The sequence below is a fragment of the Anser brachyrhynchus genome, assembly GCF_964034855.1.
Source record: "Anser brachyrhynchus genome assembly, chromosome: 7".
In the NCBI taxonomy this organism is placed as follows: Eukaryota; Metazoa; Chordata; class Aves; order Anseriformes; family Anatidae; genus Anser; species Anser brachyrhynchus.
The window spans coordinates 13,372,198-13,391,902 of NC_137701.1; the positions used below are offsets into that span (position 1 = coordinate 13,372,198).

At 48.8% G+C, this 19,705-nt stretch overlaps 2 protein-coding genes across 8 annotated transcripts in view; both read right to left on the reverse strand.

The window, feature by feature from the left end:
• Positions 1-361: 361 nt before the first annotated feature.
• KMO (kynurenine 3-monooxygenase) lies at positions 362-13,205 on the reverse strand. 2 transcript variants are annotated; one of them, XM_080598777.1, is made up of 15 exons: positions 13,047-13,205; positions 11,295-11,364; positions 8,548-8,645; positions 7,921-8,010; positions 7,313-7,361; positions 5,866-5,953; positions 5,050-5,215; positions 4,442-4,513; positions 3,798-3,919; positions 2,522-2,669; positions 1,991-2,048; positions 1,813-1,895; positions 1,404-1,505; positions 1,251-1,310; positions 362-589 (listed from the first exon to the last, which is right to left on the reverse strand). In XM_080598777.1, the coding sequence occupies exons 1-15, from the start codon at positions 13,098-13,100 to the stop codon at positions 416-418; spliced, it is 1,434 nt and encodes a 477-aa protein (XP_080454903.1). In that variant the 5' UTR covers positions 13,101-13,205; the 3' UTR covers positions 362-415. The 2 variants fall into 2 exon arrangements, with proteins under 2 accessions (XP_080454903.1, XP_080454904.1); XM_080598778.1 differs by lacking the exon at positions 13,047-13,205 and adding an exon at positions 12,940-13,025.
• A 4,045-nt stretch (positions 13,206-17,250) lies between these two features.
• Positions 17,251-19,705, reverse strand: part of LOC308198288 (uncharacterized protein C21orf58) — a 115,296-nt gene continuing 112,841 nt past the window's right edge. For 3 of the 6 annotated variants that reach the window (XM_080600507.1, XM_080600506.1, XM_080600505.1), the window contains one exon: positions 17,251-19,249. In XM_080600507.1, the coding sequence (XP_080456633.1) occupies positions 19,166-19,249 (84 nt within the window). In that variant the 3' untranslated portion in view covers positions 17,251-19,165. The remainder of the gene's footprint in view (positions 19,250-19,705) is intronic. The other 3 variants (XM_080600504.1, XM_080600503.1, XM_080600502.1) reach the window with 1 other exon arrangement.

Here is a 19,705-nt window from a genome sequence, read left to right on the forward strand (position 1 = left end):
GACTTCTGAGCCAGCAATATTGGGACAGTCCCAGTATGGACTGAGACACCGTGACAAATTCAAGTGTCTGGCTGGCTGGGAGGGTGTGTGCTCCCCACACTACTGCACACAAAACCCATGCCCAGCCAGTGACATGCAGCATTGGCATTTTACCTGACTGGCAATTGCAAGAGGCAATGCTACTGAGATTAGGCAGAGAGACATATGAGCCCTTGCAGAGGCTCTGTAGGCTCTCTGTAACCCAGTGAGTTCCTCTGACCTGGGGAGAGGAAGAGGGACCACTGCTTCCCTTGGGGAGCAGCAGACAGAAGGGCTGCAGGAGTTGCCAGGCTACATCCCAAGAAAAAAAAATAATACATCATCAAGATGAAACAGACACCTGTGCCTTTGCTTTTATTACATCCGGGACCGCCCCTTACATTTGAGCCACTTGGGTGCTGAAGGGAAATTTTCCAGTACTCCTGATGTAACGGCACCAGCCCCACAAGTTCTGTATGCAGATGTCTGAGTTCCATGCCAGTCTTTTTATGAGCAGGTAGGTGCCGCCTAGTCCTGCTGCCCCCATGATGAAGAGCCCTCGATTAATTATCTGCAAGTACAAAGAGAAATCCTGGCATTGTCAGGAGCTTGCTCCCACCCTGCAGTACAAAGCAAAGCACCTGCAAATCACCTGCAGCAAGCACACACAGCTGCTCACTGGCACTCAGTGCCTGAAGCCAGCCCTCACTGCACTGCAGGCACATGAGAAGGGCTACAGACCTTTAGTCCTCGGAAGCAGGACCATAGGTCACCACACAGCTAATCAGAGCACAGGGAGCTCAGAACAGGCCGCCTGCTGCTGCTTTCAACTTGTACTGCCTTCTGCTGCAAGCACATCCTGGCACGGTGACCAGCGAAGCCCCTTGGCCAAACAGCCCAGATGCCTGGTGCCAGCCAAAAGAGCAGCCCTCGTCCGGCACGTGCCAGGAAGACGTCAGCTGTAAGGATTATCCAGGCTGAAGGAGCAGCTTCAAGCAGGGAGCTCCCAGCACTGGCTAATGAGGGAAACACATGCTGGGAAAACACAGGACCCTGCACGTGCACGGCCCCCTAGGCTCTCTCCTGTGCCACCCTCCTGCAAGTGGGCTGTCTCAGCGCCTTCACCCACCTGGCAATATCCCACCACCAAAGCTCTCTCTACTGCAGCTGGGCAGTGCCAGTATACAGGATGTGGGGCTCACAGCAAGGGGAGGACGGGCACAAACTCTTACCTTTTTCTGCCATTTCCAGTGCTGAAGTGCCTTGTGGTAGCGAATTCTGCTGAAGGTCACCTGCGGGGATTGCATGATCAGGTCACCACCTCTGAGCCAGGTGGGAGCAGCTCACAGAAAGCTAGGATAGTGGGGAGCAAGCTTTGGCCTTACCATTGTGTAGAGCGGGATGATGGTAGAAGGCATGAGGGCATGGAGGAAGTTGTCTACCCGCTTCCGGAAAATGAACCATGTTGAATTGACATACTCTCGCATCTGTAAGAGAGCAATCACCACCAGCTTGCAGGATGTCTTGGAAGAGCCCCATGCTCTTTGGTAGCTCTTCCCCAAGCTCTCACTGCATGTCTCAGGCAGGCACCACGGGGAGCAGAGCCTGCCCGGCCTGAGCATTCCCAGCACAGAGTAAGCAAACAGACAAATATGGGTGACTCCTGACAAGGCTCAAAAGCAGCACTGCGAGAGCTGCCATCTCCCTGTCCAATTGTGGGTTCCTCACTGGGTAACAAAGGACACCGCTGCATGGATAGTCCCCAGCACCACAGCCTGTGTGCTGTTTGCTTACCTCTATGTAGTTGTACATGGCTAGATCTGAGATTGCATGGTCATCTGGCACCCTCAGCCTAGAGAACTCAGGGAGGCAGGCACCTGGGAAAAGAAAGCAGCAGCTCACAGGCAGCTCCCCAGCAGGGCCTGCAGCTGCTTTCAGCTCCAGAGAGCTTCCTTTCAGCCATCTCACTCACCAAGGTCATTGTGGAACTGGTCCATTAATTCATCAAAGACCAGACAATCCTCAAAGCCCTGGGAGGAAGATGGGAGGGTAAATAGGCAGCAGGAGTCACACATTCACAAGAAATGCCCTCATATCCTCTTAGTTAATGTAGCTGTTGGCAAGCATAGTGTCTCACTGACCACAGCTTCAGAGCAGGAGGCTTCCTGCCAGGGATCTTGCAGAGCAATGGTAGTGGGTGGCCTTCCCAGGCATCCTGGGTCTCCTACTGGACCACCCATCCCCACCCGCCCCCAAGTAGTCCTCTGCCCCGTGGAAAGGTGGCACCACCGTCCTGTCCCTTGTCTGCTCCCCAGAATGCAGCCAGGTCCAATCAAGCAGACAGGTATCTGGAAGGAGTTCAACACCTGCCCATGCAGAGGACATCAAACTATGGAATGGGTCAGCCCTTGAGTTCTGTGGAGCTACACTCTAAAAAAGGGCATTTCTGGGTGAAAAGAGTGGGGACCTGACTGACACAGTCCAGGGCAAGCTGTGAACTTACTGCATTCATGCCCTGTCCGTAGAAGGGCACAACAGCATGAGCAGCATCTCCCATCAGCACACACCGGGAAGCAAGGTGGTAGGAGGAGCACTTCACAGATATCATGGCCTGGGCTGGCAGCAAAAAGTAATCGTGCTTCAGCTCTCGCCTTCAGGCAAAACAACAGATACTTCACTTGGTGGGACTGCAAGAGACAGCAAGAGCAAACCATGCCACGTCCAAGCTTAGGAAGCTAAGGCCACAGGCACTGTCTGCCTTGGTATGCAAAAATCACACCTCTTCACTTATTTGTGCTGGGAAACACAAGTGGAAGACCTATTTCATGAACTTCCCACTACACATTAAGCAAGCGTGATGTATGTACATTGAATAACATGATATCACAAAGGCAGATAGCTTTGCTTCCCATAGCTGTGGCACAATATATTCAGACCAGTCTTGCTCGGGGTCCTACTAACACCATCCAGTACGGTGCTGGAAAGGCTGGTTCTGGTCCCCACCACCACCAGGACCCTCAAGGGTAGTGAGATGCTCCAGCTCCATGCTGCTGCCCTGGCGCCATTTGCCCAGTAGTGAGAGCCAGCCAGGGTCCCAGTGCACAGGGAACATCATGCTGCTGCGAACCGCCTGCTCTTGTCTCACAGACCTGGCTCTTGTTTTAGATACAGTTAAGTGCCAAACTTTGCATAGTCAGCACAGTTTGGATTTTTTTTTTCCAAGAATGACATCTGCCAGCCTAGCTTTTCTCAGTCTGTTAGCTGAGTTACACAAATGCTGAGATTTTAGATATTTCAACAGTGGGACTAGCTTCATACTGCTGTTTTCTGTGCACAAACCTCACCTTAGCTCTAGTGGAGCCACTTTACTCACTCAACCCTAATATAAAAAAAACCCACAGGTTATCATCTGCTAATCCATCTCCTGAGTTCGAGATCTTCAACAGCAATACAGAAGCAGTAGGAGGTGACCCACTTTTCACTTCCCACAGTGGCAGGGCCTGGACTGTACCTCCAAGGTACAGAACAGTGCTCAATTGTGACTTAGAGACTACTGCAGGATGGGACTGTCTTGCTGCTGAGCCTGTTACTCCACTGAAGAAGCAATGTGGACCCAAGACTCTCTGTTCCCCCTCTCCTACAGACCATGAAGAGCCACTCTACCAGTGTTCACATGATGCTGGCCCACCAGCTTCAGCAGAGTCCGTGTCACAGGGAGCACATCCCCTGGTGTGGTGGTACTGTGCTGAGGAGCAACAAGGGGCAATGGGGACACTTACTCTCCGATGAGGGGGATAGAGTCTGGAAAGTAGGTCTGGAAAAAATCCAGTACTTGCTCGCCGGTCGTTAGCTTCTCAAATTCCTCGAAGGGCATGAAGAGCGTGCAGGTGAAGGACTTGTCCTGTCAGCAGGGGAGGAAGTTTGGAAAGAAGCCCAGAGGCCACAAAAAGTACCTGACGCATGGGCCAGCAGCTCAATGCCCAGCCTGTTGGTCACCCAGCTGTTGCAGTGGCCAGTCTACCCAGCGGGGACCAGCGCCTAGTCACCCCATGTCCCATGGGTGTTTACATGTGCTGGGCATTGCTGGGGTGAAAGGGGTGGCAGACAAGGGCAGTGCAGGCTTTGCTAAAGCAGGCCTGGCAGGCTGCGTTTGTACTCCAGTATCCTGTGGATATCATCCAGCTGCAGATAGAGAGGCAGCTGAGGTACCCGCTCAGCTCTGTGGGACAAAGCTAGCTCTGGGGGTGCTGCCCTGCACCCCCCAGGTGGGGGAGACACCTGGCTCAGGCTGGGGGTACCTCCAGGCACCTCTCCAAGTAGGCATCAGCCCTCCCAGCCCACGCCACGTGTCTGCCACCACAGCCAGTTCCTTCCCACAAGCGCCATTCCCATGCCCCAAAGGAGCGTGCCTATGGGTTATCACCATGTTGGGCAGTGCAATCATCATGAAGGTGTTTCTCGGCCAGATGTGGAGGTAGTTTGGTTCCATGGCAAACTGAAAGAGAAATAAAATCACCGTGTATCCCTGATCTGCTGTGCCTGGCTTCTCCAGCCTAGCCTCAAGTTCCCTCCACACCAGTACACTAGTTCCTGTCCCTTGTACCTCAGGAAGAAACAATGACCTCAGGGCCCCTTTCCACTTCCTATAGTGTCTAGTGAGACACAGAGCAAGAGCAAGTGCAGGGCAAACCGGGGAGAGATCTGCTGGTTTGTGCTTGCTGTTGTCCACACGGAAACATTTGCATAGCCCCAAGAAATCTCGGAGCTAGAATGAACCCCATAGCTCTGGGGCAGGCCTCTTGGGATTTCCACAGCCTAGCACTAAGACATTGGCCCCACCAATGAAAAAGAAACTCTGAAAACAGAAAGAGATGCCTGCCTTCTCCTAGGAGAGCTTTAAGCCCTTGGGAGGCTGACTGAACCCCAAGTGAGAAGTGAGTTCCTCTAACACTGCTGTAGCAGGACCATTATGAGAGGCAGTGGGTGTCATACCTGAAGGGGCTGCAGCAACCCTGGGACAGGCACACTTACATCTCCATCCCTCGGGGGGATGGTCAGCTCCATGTAGCCGTGAGGAATGTACTCGTGACTGTAGTTGAAGCGCGTTTGCCTCATGAACTGCTTTCTGACAGTTGAGAAGGCTCCATCACATCCCACAATGAGATCGTAGGTGACTTCCAAGGGCGGCTGGTCAGATCTGGAGGCAGGAGAGTCCCTTGGAACAACCCCGCCATAAAACCCCAGCCAGCTCATCATCCCAGGGCACAGAAGACCTGCCTTTTGCAATTTGCTGCAAAAATGCCTGGGTCACCTGCAGCATTATTAATCTTCCAGAATATGGGGAGAATTCCTTTCACTGAAAACATCAGAATAAATAGTTATTCTGCAGACTGTCAAATGTGTAATTCTGCCAGATCTATCCAAGTACTCAGCAGGCACTGTTGGTATAATGCTGCTGTTGCATAGACCCTCCATCCCCAGATAAATGGGATGACATGACCAAAACTTAACACAACTGTGAAACAAGGTCATTACCTGTCCTTTCTGGTGAGCAATCTGACCCTGAAAGCCAGCATTACCGAGACTGGCATGTTTACTTCTTGCACAGGTCAGCAAGCGTGTGTCTCACCTGTCACCAGCCTGCTGGGGGAGGTACTTAAGCTTTTTCAGCCTCTCTGTGAACTCTGCTTTGTTATCTCTGCTTTCCAAAGCTGATGCCAAGTTTTGTCCACTCAGGAGTAACACAGTAGTTTTGAACAGAAATTGCTCAATTGTTTGAGGTTTTATGAATTATTAAGCAGAAATAACCGAACACAGCACTTTATCCCAGGCTTGCACAGGACTTACCTGTTTATGGTTAACATCCCCAACTTTGCATTGCACTCCATGAGCTTGTGTCCAAAGTACAGTCTAGTGTTGGAGTACTTCTCAGCAGCTGTGAAAAGACAACTACAAGTAGAGGCTTGTACTGACCCCAAAAATATTTCCAAGGGATCCCTAAATTACAGGGATTTTTTGCTGTTACTGCAAGTCAGACTGTTGTGCTGAGCAGTGGCAGGCAGGTGGGGCACACTAGGATGTGTTTAGTTAACTCTGGTGAAAACTATTTAAAAAGTGCAAGGAAACCTAAAAAGATTTCTTTCTTCCCTGCAGTGACATGGGTATTCACCTGTCTCCACCATCACTATGTAGTATTTCAGGACAGGACACAGTGCCTGCAGCCAATGGGAAGTTCAGGGAAATGTCACCGTCCCTGGGGGTGTTTAAGGAAAGGTTGGATGTGGTGCTGAGGGACATGGTTTAGTGGGTGACATTGGTAGTAGGGGGATGGTTGGACCAGATGATCTTGAAGGTCTTTTCCAACCTTAATGATTCTATGATTCAACCTGGACAGCACAGATTACATACTTTGCCGCAGTTTCTATTTGGCTAATACTATCGTGGGCCACAGAAGATGCCACAAGATGCAGCAAGGCTGAGGAGATACCTCCTGTTTTGGCTGGCAAAGCCCCAGTCAAGAGCAAACATGGGGAGAGCTGCTCCTCGGCAGTTTCTGCACCTGCAGAAAGGCCTCAGGGGGACTTGTCTGAATATACTTTTGCTGCAGAGGAACAGCAGAGAAACAGCACAGGAGGAGAAAGGGAAGACAACGCAGAAGCACCAGCTGCAGCAATGTAGCCAGCGCAGCTCTGCGACAAGCATGTGGCCACAAAGACAGGACTTTGTACATTTTTGTAAACAGAGAGGACTGTACCCAAGTTAGCAAACTGCAGACTGCTCCTGCAAACAAAAACTCTCCCAGACTCCATGTCTTATCTAACCACAAGGGATAAAATATTGTTCTTTCTGAATTCCTCAAGTGAGTCTGAATTCTGCAAATTGCTCAACTGGCACTTCCCACACTCAGCAGATGATGTGTTGTTCCTACCCACCTCAACCCTCTGTGGAGAGGGTAATTAACTACAGAGCAAACAACCTCACCAGACCTTCACCTCTGTAACGTGCAACGCAGCTCCTGCCTTGTGCTTCTGTTCATTTCTTACCTACAGCTTCCTCTTCCATGGATGCTAGAAGATATTGTTGAGCACTCGAGTCTCAGATCTACAGTGCAGGCAGAGGATTTCATTTCAAGTGCTACTGCTGAATTCTTCTTAGTAATGCAGCTGGTTTGCATATGTGCAAGAAAAGCCTGGGGCTCAAAGGCACTCAGCTGCAGTCTCCCGTTCATCAGGCAAACCCTAAATTTTTGGTGACTAGGGTATATAAGTGTTTGCAAATGGACCTGGAAACTTACCTGTTAACAGCTCTCTGTTTAAGTTTGCTCTGTCCACAGAGAGAATGTACTGCAAAACAAACAAACAGAGAGTGCAGAAAGCATTTCTGAAGGCCATTTTTCACAGGAAGATGACACATGCCACCTCCTCAAAATCTCCTAGTAATGGCCCTACTGAAACTGGGGTGCTTCCTTCGTACAATCCCATCCCCACTCACAGCATTAAGACCATAAGCCCAGGCTGGGCAGACGTTCAGGCAGGAAACCAAAATGAGACTGACCCAGGCACACTGCAATGAATGTACTCAAGATGAGCTGCACAGAGAAGCAAGGGAATCAAAACCTGTGCGTTGTGTTTGCCAGAAAATGGAAGATCTTTACAGAATGATTGGGATGCATAAACGGCTGCATCAGACTAAGTATGGCAAGTCTAATGATGCATAAAATTAACGTTGTGTATTTTTGCAGGATGGGGAGAGAGGAAATCCAGAGATGAGGGTAACCTAATTTCTTCCAGAATGCTGTTGTCTCCATTTTGGCAGGTGCACCTCACTCTCCTCCCACCATCCATCACAGAGACCCCTTGTGCTCTATGAAACACCTCCAAAGGGAGAGTATGAGACAAGTACCTGGTTCTTCTTGCCATATGGAATAGAGTATTTCTTCCCAGATGGCGTGTGTATTCTCCGTGCATGCATGGGGATGCCTTTGGATACAATCTGAAATAAAAGGGAGGAGAACCCACTTTTCCCACCAAAGCTAAGCCATCAAGGGGCAGGACACAACCCACCAAGTGCCATCCCCCAAACACCACTCTCCAGGCAGAATGGAGCTGTCTCTGCTCATAGGGTTTCTGCAGCCAGCCAAATTGCTGGGAAAAAAATCGCAAGGTAAATGCAGCAGGATGGAGTTGGGGGTCGGCATCAAATGACACCCAGGTGCAGGGGTATGAGCTGATGAAGCCTGAGTTCCCCTTTGCAGACGGACAAGGACCAGACTCGGAGAGCAGTGCAAACACCTGGATGTTACATGGCAGTGGGCACTCCAGGACAGGGCTGGGTCCTGATCACAGAAGTCAGCATGCAGGGGGACCTGCGACGTGGCAGGGAGGCAGGCTGGAGGCATGCTGCAGGGGTGCTTGGCCTCAGCCTCCCTGAAAGCAGAGCTGCCCCTGCAGTGGCACCTGCCCATCACCAGCTGAAGTCAACAGCACCTCGACCCCAGAGACCCTGCATCTATAAAAGCAGTGAGGGTACCTGCTCTTCCATTCCCACAGCCTGGAGGGCCTGGCGTCCTCTGTGGGACAGGGCCAAGTTAATGCTTCTGCCACGGGCAAAGCTGGACATCCGAATATCTGCACAGAGAGAGCAGTTGGTTACACAGACACCTCCTGCATGGCTGCACCACCTGAAATCCCTGCAGCGGCATCAGGTGGATGGTGGGGAGTCTCCCACCTTCCCCCATCCCTCCACTGAGACCAGCTCTGCATCATCCTGCTGAGAAACCTGGTCCTGAGATGCTCCTTCCTCATATGGGATGCTGTTTCACATGCCATCCACACAGCAAAGTGGGCAGGTCACGTTCAGTTGCTGGGAAAGTATCTGAGCCACTGGAGAGGGGAATGGGCAGCTGAGTGTCCCTTCCTCTGTGCCTTCTCCAGTCTCAGAGAACCTGCTGCAGCTGAGTGCAGCAAAGCAGCCACAGGGTCCTGACACCTCTGTGTAGCACCAAAGGAGGTGTTATCAAAGAGAGATGTTTCCCACCTAAGCAGAGGGAGCTGAGCAATTAATGTCTGGCAGCTTCTCATCCTCTGCTGAGTGCCACTGATGCTTTTCAGGACGCTGGCAAGTCATGATCTCAGATTTCCCTGGCTGTCCAGACAGTGTGTGTCGCAGAGCCTCGTCCCAATCCTGAGACAGATGCCATCTTAGCAAGAGCCACAGGCCCAAAGATTGGGCAGAGGGGTAGGATTCATCCTCCTTGGAAGGCAGGTGAGAACACCCATCCTCCTGGCAGCAGCCAACTTATGGTGTTTCAGTAGCAACAGAAGTGGATGGACATGTAGCGCTGCTTCCAGCACCTCAGTCACTTCAGGAATGATGAGTGTTATCCTCACAGTAACAGCTGAATGCAGCTTGCTTCAGTTAATTTAACCACAGGCTTTTTTAACCCAAGAAACTTCTAGCACATAAAACATCCGGCAAAGAGTTTAACAGTTCAACAGCTGTGAAGAACCATTTCCTTTTGTTCTAAACTTGCAACCTACTGGCTTCACGTGAGGCTGGCTGCTGTTCCTGCCAGAGTGAGCTGCAAACAGCTGCTCATGACGCAGGTCTTCACCATGCCCTGCTGTAGATGTGCTTCTTCTGGTCTTAGGAGTCTCGGTTGGGCTGGTCCTCCCTGATGAGAAAGCTGCTCCCCACCTCTGGCTACCCACACCGCCCATCCTGAGACCTTGTCTGTAACTGCTTCCTGCTGCGGGGCTCAGAGCTGTGCATGGTGCTCAGGATGGATGCCTGGGAGTTCTGGCCTGCTCCAACAACTTCCCAAGCAAGATGCTATCAGAGACCACATTTCACACGGGGCTTCTCCTACTCTCACTGCACATTTCAGTTGAGTTTCACCCTCCTTATTATCTTCCATTTTGCTGCAGAGGTAGTGAAGGCAGACGATTTCTCTTCCTTTCAACAAGCACCTGGGCACTGGGCTGTGCCAGAGCTACAGCCAGTTCAGGCAGGAACGAGAGCAGCTCTCTGCCATGGAAGCCACAAGCTGCACCTCATGTCACCCTCTCTGAGCTGCTTGTCTGGGACACTTCAGAGCATGCCCACACACACTACTGCAGCAGTGCCACGCTGCTGCTCATCCCTCCAGTACCTGTAGTACCAGGTACCCTCCAGTACCTCCACGCCTGTTTGCCAAGTCCTACTTCTGCCACAGCTGGGGCTCAGAGTAAGGGCATGTGCAGCTCACTTTTTTCCCCATGACTAAAGGTCTTCATAACCTTCAGCTTGCCCCATACATCGCTCCTCAACTCTCAGTCACAAGCAGAAATGAGGAGAATGAGGAAATAACCTGACAAGAACCGTGCTTTTCTGACAGCTTAAGAACTCACTTCTGCAAACACCCATGGCTAACACATAGTGCTTGCTGTTGCATGCTGTGCCAGAGACGTGCCCACTCATTCTGTGCATCATTTGGAGCCTTTTCAACGTGGTACCCAAGTTTCTGAGCATGGGCTGTGATGTCCCAGCTCCTTTGACAGCATAATGTAACTAGTAAATACAAACACTTGTGCATTTTGACAGAGGCAGACAGCTCTGCAGTAGTCATGCTTCTGTGTGCCAGGGAAGATTACACTGAGAAATGGAAATACTCCACTGAGGGCCTCTTGTGAACTGTCACACTTACCAAAATGTTTTTTTCCTCCCTAATAGTTTCTGAACTTGTAGCTTTCTTCCAGTGCTTCCAGACTTTGCTACTAGCCTTCCTTGAAGGCAAGGACAACCCTTTTGCTGAACATGGATTCACTACGCTTAGTGACAGGAGACCCTCCTCACCGCTATTTATGCTGTTTAGGAGTCAAGTCAGTGCTTTTAGCCCTAAGAGCAATGCTGCAGTATTAACAAGAGTAATTGCTCCCAAAGTTCTGACAGTTCAATGGCACCGTGCTATGTTTCTTAATGCAGAAACTAATTTTTGAAAAATAAGGACTTGAATCAGTATTTAAACCAAGGCCATAAAAAAAAGGCATAATATTAATATCTGAAGGGCTGGTTCTCTCCACACAAGGCAGTGTATTTCAGATAAATGCTTCCCCCAACCACCACAGAAGCTAAAGGAAAGAGCGAAAAGGACATCCCCAAAGTGACACTTTCAGATTCTGTTTTCTCCCTGCAGCTTCAGTGAGGTCATGCAGTTCCTCTTTTGCTTCTTAAAGGGCTGCTACGAGTAAAGGGACACAAATATATTATTAAAGCAGTAATGTTCAGGCTGCACTTACCTTCTCTGGCTTCATAAACATCAACATGGAAACCTCGTCTAGCAAAGAAACAGGCATTTAATGCACCCACCTAAAAGAGAAGGATCGGGAACGATGGATGAAGTGTTTCACTATTAGCTATATCACAGATCAATACTGAACTGCATCTTCTTCACAAGGGAAAACAGCAGTCGGAGGATGCAGTCCAGCAGAGACGAATAGACCCTTTGATCAAGAACCATAGAGGACTTCTTCCTGGAGAGAGGGACTCTGGCATCCCTGATGGGTCTGCAGAGCCTCCAGGATCATCATTACAAAAGTTAGCCGTCACGGCTCATTACATAAAGTAATATCAAGTTCAGGACTTGCTTACTTGTCAGTAACTGTGCAGGACTAACCCATTCAGCCAGAAACAACAGGAGCTGGTGCAGGCAAGCTCCCTCCTCCTCTCTGAGCTGTATATATGACACTAAGGGATGTGATGTAGTGATGGGACTCAGCAAGTTGGGCTGACGGATGGACTTGATCTTGAAGGTCTTTTCCAACTTAAATGATTCCATGATTCTATATTTATATTTCTTGGTGGAATTCAGGCTACTACAGCATTCCCCTGGGAACTGGGGGGAAAAAAGGTAGACCTCTGAAAAAGCAAGACACTACCTTAAAAAGGACAGCAAATGTCCCACTTTTCATTTAAATGAATGCCTTTTTCTTCTTTAACTTCCATCATTAATCACTGTCAGAATGAACAGAACTACAGACTCTTCCCACTCTTTTTTCCAGCAACATAGGGACCAAGAAGCTAACGGCCAAAAAGTCAAAATGGAACTTTAGGTGCTGTAAAGCTTCATGCTGTCTTTTAAAGTCAGACAACTCTGCAGCTAGCAATGGAAGAAAAATGGTCCCAAACAAAAATGGAAAGAGGAAGGCATTTTCTGTTAGCTTAGCATTTACCAAGTCTCAGTCCTTGCAAAACATTTCACATTAGGGACTTGGTTAAAGCCAGGAACAGCCAATGCAATGGAAGATCTGGCAGCTGACTCTGCTTTAGGTCCCCTGAAAGGACCAAAGTGCAACTTGTTCATTCCCCGTCCCCCCACTCCCGTCCCCGTCCCCCCCATCCCCCTGCGACTTATACTACTGTGCAGGAAAGAAAAGAGGAGTACCTGTCCTGGTACATGTACAATACCCAAACAAGGGCTGTATTAAGTGTACCTTTAAGTCTCTGCGATATCTCAGCAGCAAAGCTTTCCCTCAAAGAAGATCCCTTCTCTTAGTAAAAAGTACTAGCTGCACTAACAATCCTTGCTGCCTCCTACCATGAGACCCCAACCAGCTCCCTGATAATACCCTGCTCTCTGGCAGAAAAAAATAATTTTAAGAAAAATAGGATTAAAAGGATCATTGAGATTTGAACTCAAGAGAGACAATATTATTCCCTTAATTTGCAAAACAAATCAGTTAATGAACTATGCTCCAAAGAAGTGAACATCATACAAAGGTGAAAGATATTATGGGCAAGAGATTTGACAACATTTTTCCTTGCCCATGCCAACCTGCCTGGTTACATTTGCTGTGCGTGCAGAGCAGCTCACTTGTGCTGGAGCTGCCTTTCCAGAGACCTTCACGTTCAAGCTCAGCTAGGAGCTTGGAGCTAGGAGCTCACCTTCATGTTCAAGCCGAGCAGTCACCCACTCTACTTCCTAGCAATGCTTGCATAGCCCCAGCTCCCGGGGGAGGACAGACAAATAGCAGACAAGTTGCGTTTCCTACCAGACCACCTCCAACAATGGCAACTCTTTTCCCACGTGTGTTGCTGGACTCCATTGCTGTAACAGCCTCTTGACAGCGAGCTCTGAGCACTGCTGTCCCTGGGGAGGCTGGTGTCTCCTCTGACCCTGCTGCCTGCTCCCTCCTCACCAGAGGGAGGAGAATGGAGAGGATGTGGGTGGCTGAGTCACGCCTGGGTTCATTCCCTAGTTAATGTTAAAGCTCAACTCCCACCTCAGGCTGCCAGCACACCACGCTGAGCCCTAGGTAGAGACGCTTACCTACCTTGGTGTGAACGTGGTGTCCTTCAACACAGCCTCTTTTGAAAATGGCAAAGCAGTTCTGCAATCTTCAAGCACATAATGAAATGTAGCCTCCCTGCATGTGGAACAAGAGGAGAACTTGCATGGACCTGGCTTTTGGTTGCATTGTGCTGCTCATCCTTGGAATGAGTGGCTCTGCTGAGACAGTGCTGCACATTGGAAGCTTTTAAGAGGGAGGAGGTAATTCACCTGTTTTAGTACTGGGATGTTCAGGAATAAATATTAGCATTCTGCTTGTCCTAACCAGGGGACATATGTGTTTTGTTATCCAACCATAAACGTATTCTCTGACCATCTTGAAATTCAATTTTCTACTGTTCCAATAATGTTTATCCTAGACACAAAAACTAAAGGACAGTGAAAATACATAAGTTAACATTCAGTAACTACCACTTATTGCAAAGTGAGCAACGCACTGCCCAAAACTACATATCTGTCTCAATGAAGCATGACCAAATACCCACACTAGCACATTGCAGTTCTCCATTGCGTGTTCTGGTGCAGCAAGGCCCACCTGCTCCCAACAGGATGGGGAACAAGTGCAATGCCAGCAAGGCAGGGGCCCCACTGGACACGGCCCCAGCCCACAGTGCCAGACAAGGTGAGCAGGTCATGCCCAGGGACGGCAGCCCAGGCTCAAGGCTGCAAGAAAAGACTATGGAGATAAGAAAAGCCTGAGGTCAGGACCAGGTTCACTGATGGCAGTCAGAGTCAGGCACAGCCTCATAATCACCAGGCACACTTATAGTGGCAAAACCACCCTAAAGTTAGCCTACACTGAAGAGGTCAACATGACCCATGAGCCACAGGCCCAAGCTTAAAGAGATTGCTGCTCACCCCTAAACCTCAACCCTGGTGGGGGCCCCAGGTGAAACTATTCAGGGCTATTAAGGCTTGTTAATGTGCTGGCACTACATGTAAACTAGCCACCACGCCATACAATTTTTCTGATCTATGTTACAATGAATTGACCTGTGCTAGCTAACTAACACATACCAAAGAAAAGAGAGCTAAGAAGCTTACTCAAGGCAGGATCCACTCTGTTTACAGACAACCCCTTGTCTGCCTGAACAGCTCTAGAAGCTCTCTCAGGATGGAGGTTGTGTTGTCTCCCTAGATTTGTTCCAGCACACTATCATTCCTGCAGGCAGCAAGCTCTCCTGGTGCCATGCTTAAATAACCCTTCTTTGATTTTGAGTCTCTTTTCATCCCATTCACAGAGCCTCCATGCAGCAAATGGTCATAGAAGGGGGAGACGTATTTTGAGGTAACTTTTGCATAGTAAATAGCCGTAAAATTATTCATTGTTTTCAGAGCACAGAGAGCAAACCATTAGCTTCCAGCAGTGACATTTGTTATTTGGAAATATCACTCACAGCACCCTTTGAATACTTGTCCTGTAGGCTTTACAGATTACTCCACCACTGTGGCTTACCAGTTTATTAACAGTATTTTAAGGTATGCTAATTAACTCATGGACTCCTGCGGATAACACTACACAATCATGTAATTAAATTTGGTCTTGTAATACTGCTTTCTTAGACAGCTGGATCAGGGCTGCACAAGCAGCTTCAGCTGTGGTCTGTGATTTTAATGATCTGTGGATGCTTTTTCTGGGGAGAGGTCAGTAATGAGTGGAGTTACTCAGGGGTCAATACTGGGTCCAATCTTATTTAACATCTGCATTAACTGGATGCATCTGCATTATCTGGATTAACTGGATCCGGATCATGGGGTAGTAAACTCATGGATAGTAAATTCATGAACAACACGAACCTGGGGGGAGTGGCTGACTCATCAGTCAGCCATCCAGAGGAACCTCAGCAGGCTGGAGAGGTGGACTGACAAAAATCTCATGAAGTTCAGCAAGGAGAAGTGCCAAGTCTAGCCTCTGGGGAGGAACAACCCCAGGCACCAAGACATGCTGGGAATCACACAGCTGGAAAGCAGCTCTGCAGAGAAGGACTTAAGAGTCCTGGTAGACACCAAGTTGAACATGAGTCAGCAATGTGCCCTTGCCACTAAAAAAAGCTAATGTTATTCATGGCTGCATTAGGCAAAGTATTGCCAGCAGGCTGAGGGAGTGATCCTTCTACTCTACTCAGCACTGGTGAGGCTGCACCTGGAGTACCGTGTCCACTTCTGGGCCCTCAGTACAAGAGAGATGTAGACATACTGGAAAGAGTCCAACAAAGAGCTACCAAGATCATCAAGGGACTGGAGCACCTCTCCTATGAGGAGAGGTTGGGAGAGTTGGGATTGTTCAGCCTGGAGAAGAGCAGGTTTGTGGGGGATCTGATCAATGTATACGAATGCCTGAAGGAAAGGTGCAAAGAGGACAGAGCCAGGCTTTTTTCAGCAGTGCCCAGCGCCAGGACAAGAGGCACTGGGCACAAAATAGAACACAGGAGGTTCCGTCTGAACACCAGGAAGCACTGATGTGCTGTGCAGGTGCCAGAGCCCTGGCACAGATGCTCAGAGATGCTGTGGAGTCTCCTCCTTAGAAATCTTCAGAAGCCACCTGGACATGGTTCTGGGTGCCCTGCTCTAGGTAGCCTTGCTTGAGCAATGGGGTTGTACCAGATGGCCTCCACAGGTCCCTTCCAACTGAACCATTCTGTGATTCTGTGAGAGCTCCAGCGATGGAGGCAGGAGGCATGATCCTGTAGGGAGAGCACCTGACCCAGGCAGTACACAGAAGTATATAATGAAGTACATGGTCCTTGTAGATGCTGGTCTGCAAACTGACCAAAGCTAAATACTGGAATAAATTGTCCAACATTTAAGGGTTATTTCAAATGTAATGCCTAATCTAGAGGTGGAAGGGAAGGTTGAGGGGGTGCTAAATGTTCCTTGCAAAAAGTTTAGTCCTGCAAACCTGCTTTAAGATACACATCTCTGAAATGATTGCTGTTATCTCATTTTATCTCATGACTGTTATTAGCTGAGTCTTGTTCTCTATAGTTAAGTCATTTAATCTCTGTAGCACTGGGAAGGCCCATCCATAGGAGAACATCTATTGAAATGTTCTAGTGTTTAACATACATAAATTGTACTAAAACCAGTAAAAAGATTTGGGAGAGAGAGTAAGAGACCCATTTGTATAAGTCCCTCTCTTTCCAGCCCAGTTAATAAAGTATCTCTCTGTAAATGTGGTAGGAAATACCTGACTTCTTCTGATCTGAAAACATATTATCAAAGGTGGATGCTTTCAGGAATGACCACCTGGACTGACAGCTTGATAAGAGCTCCAAGTGAAACTGAGCACTGCCACAGGCTGAAAGTTTTTATTCCAAGATGGTACAGATCAGCTCCTTTTGTCAAGCGTATTTGCTTACCTACTGAAAAAAGTTCTTGGCAAACTGGACTAAATGTAACCTATCAGGTTTTATCTATACCGAGTGCAATATCTTCTCTTCTGAGTAGCAATTTCAAATAAAATGTAGGTCCCTGGGTTATCTTACTCAGACTTGGTCACAAACTGCATCACGGAAAAACAGCATAAGTTCTTTTTATTTTGGAGGAATGTTTCAACAGTCATGGCAGCATTCAGAGTCACATATCTCCTTTGTCCTACAGCAGATAACTTGTTTAAGAACAGGTGAAGATGGGAAGACTTTAAGAAAACGCTACTAAATCACTGATTTTCCTTCTGCATTAAACATAATTAGGCTGCAGAGAGCATGGAAAAGATATCACTTGGTTAAAACTTTGAGTGGGTCTTCCAAGGAATTCTAAAAGAAAACAAACAAAACACCCAGGATAGCATGGGCTTTTATGCCTGGCATCTGAAAATTAGTGGGAAAAGTAAAAAAGGAAAAAGCTTGATTAATGTTCTGTAAGAAAAAACTGTACTAAAAAAAAAGGAAGAAACCTGGGATTCTTTTTATTTTATTTTATTTTATTTTATTTTTCAGAGTCTAAATCCTGATTACATGAGGGAAAGGTTGAGAAATAATGAAACAAATATACATACACATGTCCAGGCTGCTTAAGTCACTCCAAAAACTCTGGAAAGAAAGCCATAGGTAGCATTGTGAATGTGAGGCTCAGGAGAGACTGAGAGTCAGAGCCCTCCTGGGGCAGAACGCATGAACTGCAGATAGTTGGAGGTACCGGCATTGCACTTGATGTTCAAACCAGATGACCGCATAAGCAATTTTATTTTTGTTTTTCTCCATTGAGAATTATTTATTCAAATACTGCAAGCCATGTCAATCCAACTCATGCAGTTAGGGCGGAGTGCTGATCTTTAGGAAAATCAAATGCCAGGATTTTGCTCTACTGTGCAAGTAACTGGCATTTGGACTGTTCATGTTCATTTTTAATTCCCCAGACAGGTAATTCCTGCAGTACAAATTTACCTGTGAGGACGTAAAGCTAAAAAGGTTGAGAGAGGTGCGGTGGTTTAACAACGCTAGGTAGCTCAGCACCACCACACTGCTCTCTCACTCTCCTTCCTCAACAGAACAGTGGGAGAAAGTACGTTGAAAAACACTTGTGGGTTGAGATAAGGAAAGACAGATCACTCACCAGTTATTATCACAGGCAAAACAGACCAAGCATATGAGAGATTAATGTAATTTATTACCTATTGATAACAAACTAGAGCAGTGAGAACTAAAATAAAACGAGAAACACATTCCCCCCCCCCCCCAATCCTCTCTCTCTACCTCCTCTCCCCAAGCGGCGTAGGGAAACAGGGGAACATGGGCTGCGGTCAGTCCATAATGCTTCATCTCCGCTGCTCCTTCACAGTCACTTTGACGTGGGGTCCCTCCCACGGGATGCCGTCCTTCCCAAACTGATCGTGGGGGGCTGCCCACAGGTAGCAGCTCTTCAGGAACTGCTCCCACACGGCTCCGTACCACGGGGTCCATCCCCCAGGAGCAAACTGCTCCAGCACGGGTCCCCCATGGGCGGCGGGTCCCCCACAGGCGGCAGCTCCCCCCAGACCCCCTGCTCCTGCGTGGGCTCCTCTCCATGGGCTGCAGCCTCCTCCAGGCCACATCCACCTGCTCCACCGGGGGCTCCTCCACGGGCTGCAGCGTGGAGATCTGCTCCGTGTGGGACCCGTGGGCTGCAGGGGGACAGCCTGCTCCACCAGGGGCCTCTCCACGGGCCGCAGGGGGACTGCTGCTGCGTGCCTGGAGCACCTCCTGCCCTCCTGCTGCACTGACCGCGGTGTCTGAAAAATTCTTTCTCAGTTTCTCACTTATCTCTCCCAGCTGCTGTTGCACAACATTTTTTTTCCCTTTCTGCTCTCACATAGGTACAGCCAGCACTGCTCACAGCCCAGCTCTTGCCAGCAGCAGGTCCCTTTTGGAATCCACTAGAGCTGGCTGTTTTCTCATATGGGTAAGCTCCAGCGCTCTGCTCACAAAGGCCTCCCTGCAGCCCCCCTGCTACCAACACCTTGTCATGTAAACCCAGTACAGGAAGAACACGTTAGCTGATGAATTTTGGCAATTAATCCCTCATTCGGGAATCCTGTGTTAGTTTGCATTACCCTCCCCAGGAAGGGAGCTGTCCACTCAGCAAAGGGGCATTTCCCCAAGTTACTGTGGGACTGCTTGGGACAGGATGTCTTGGTTCTGTGGAAAAAAAGGCAAAAATGTTGTGACTGCTTGCTGCTGCTCTAGGCTTGGAATATGCGAGGAAACAATGGATAAGCAGAAATGGGTAAGCAGATTGCAGGTGTGTGGTACATTTTTTCTGAGGATCTGCAGTCTTTCTCTTGCTCACTTCTTGTAACAACAATAAGCAGATATACAGACATCAGGCTGTCAGTCAGATTATTTAGGAACTCTTCAAATACAGGTTGATCTCCATGATGGTATGGTACACTTGCAGAGGAACACATACTGTCAGTATGTGGGCCACCTGCAACAAGAAAAATGTCTTTACTGTGTTTGGTAATAGCCAACAGCCCATGCTTGCTGCAGCTGCAAAAGGACAGTATAGATGTATAGAATCTCATAATTCACGGTGGAAGGTAGCTAAAGAGGGAGAAGACAGATTAAAAGTCATGAGAAGAACAACTTTTTTCTTCCTTTGCTGCCTCCCCCCCCCCCCCCCCAATTAAACCACTCCTTGTCTCAACCCACAAGCTTTTTTTTTTTCAACATATTTTCTCCCACTGTCCTTCAGAGGAGGGGGAGCTAGAGAGCCGTGTGGTGGAACTTAGTTGCCCATCAGCATAAAACCACCCCACCTTGGCATGAGCAGGCCGGCTTATGGGGCAGCGTGGCTGCTCATGTGCCTATTCAGGCACTAGTCCCTGGTATCATCTCCTTGCACCTAGAAAGCAGTCGAGGACAAGCTTCCAGGAAGCGGGAA

What these genes read in the sequence shown, in the direction of transcription:
- KMO (XM_080598777.1), bottom strand. Translation starts at nt 13,100, where the DNA reads ATGGAGTCCAGCAACACACGTGGGAAAAGAGTTGCCATTGTTGGAGGT. An exon ending in GGGATGTTAACCATAAACAG is followed by an intron (nt 5,216 to 5,865) that starts GTAAGTCCTGTG and finishes TCCTGCCTCCAG; the next exon opens with ATCTGACCAGCCGCCCTTGG. An exon ending in ACGGACAGGGCATGAATGCA is followed by an intron (nt 2,049 to 2,521) that starts GTAAGTTCACAG and finishes TCTTCCTCCCAG; the next exon opens with GGCTTTGAGGATTGTCTGGT.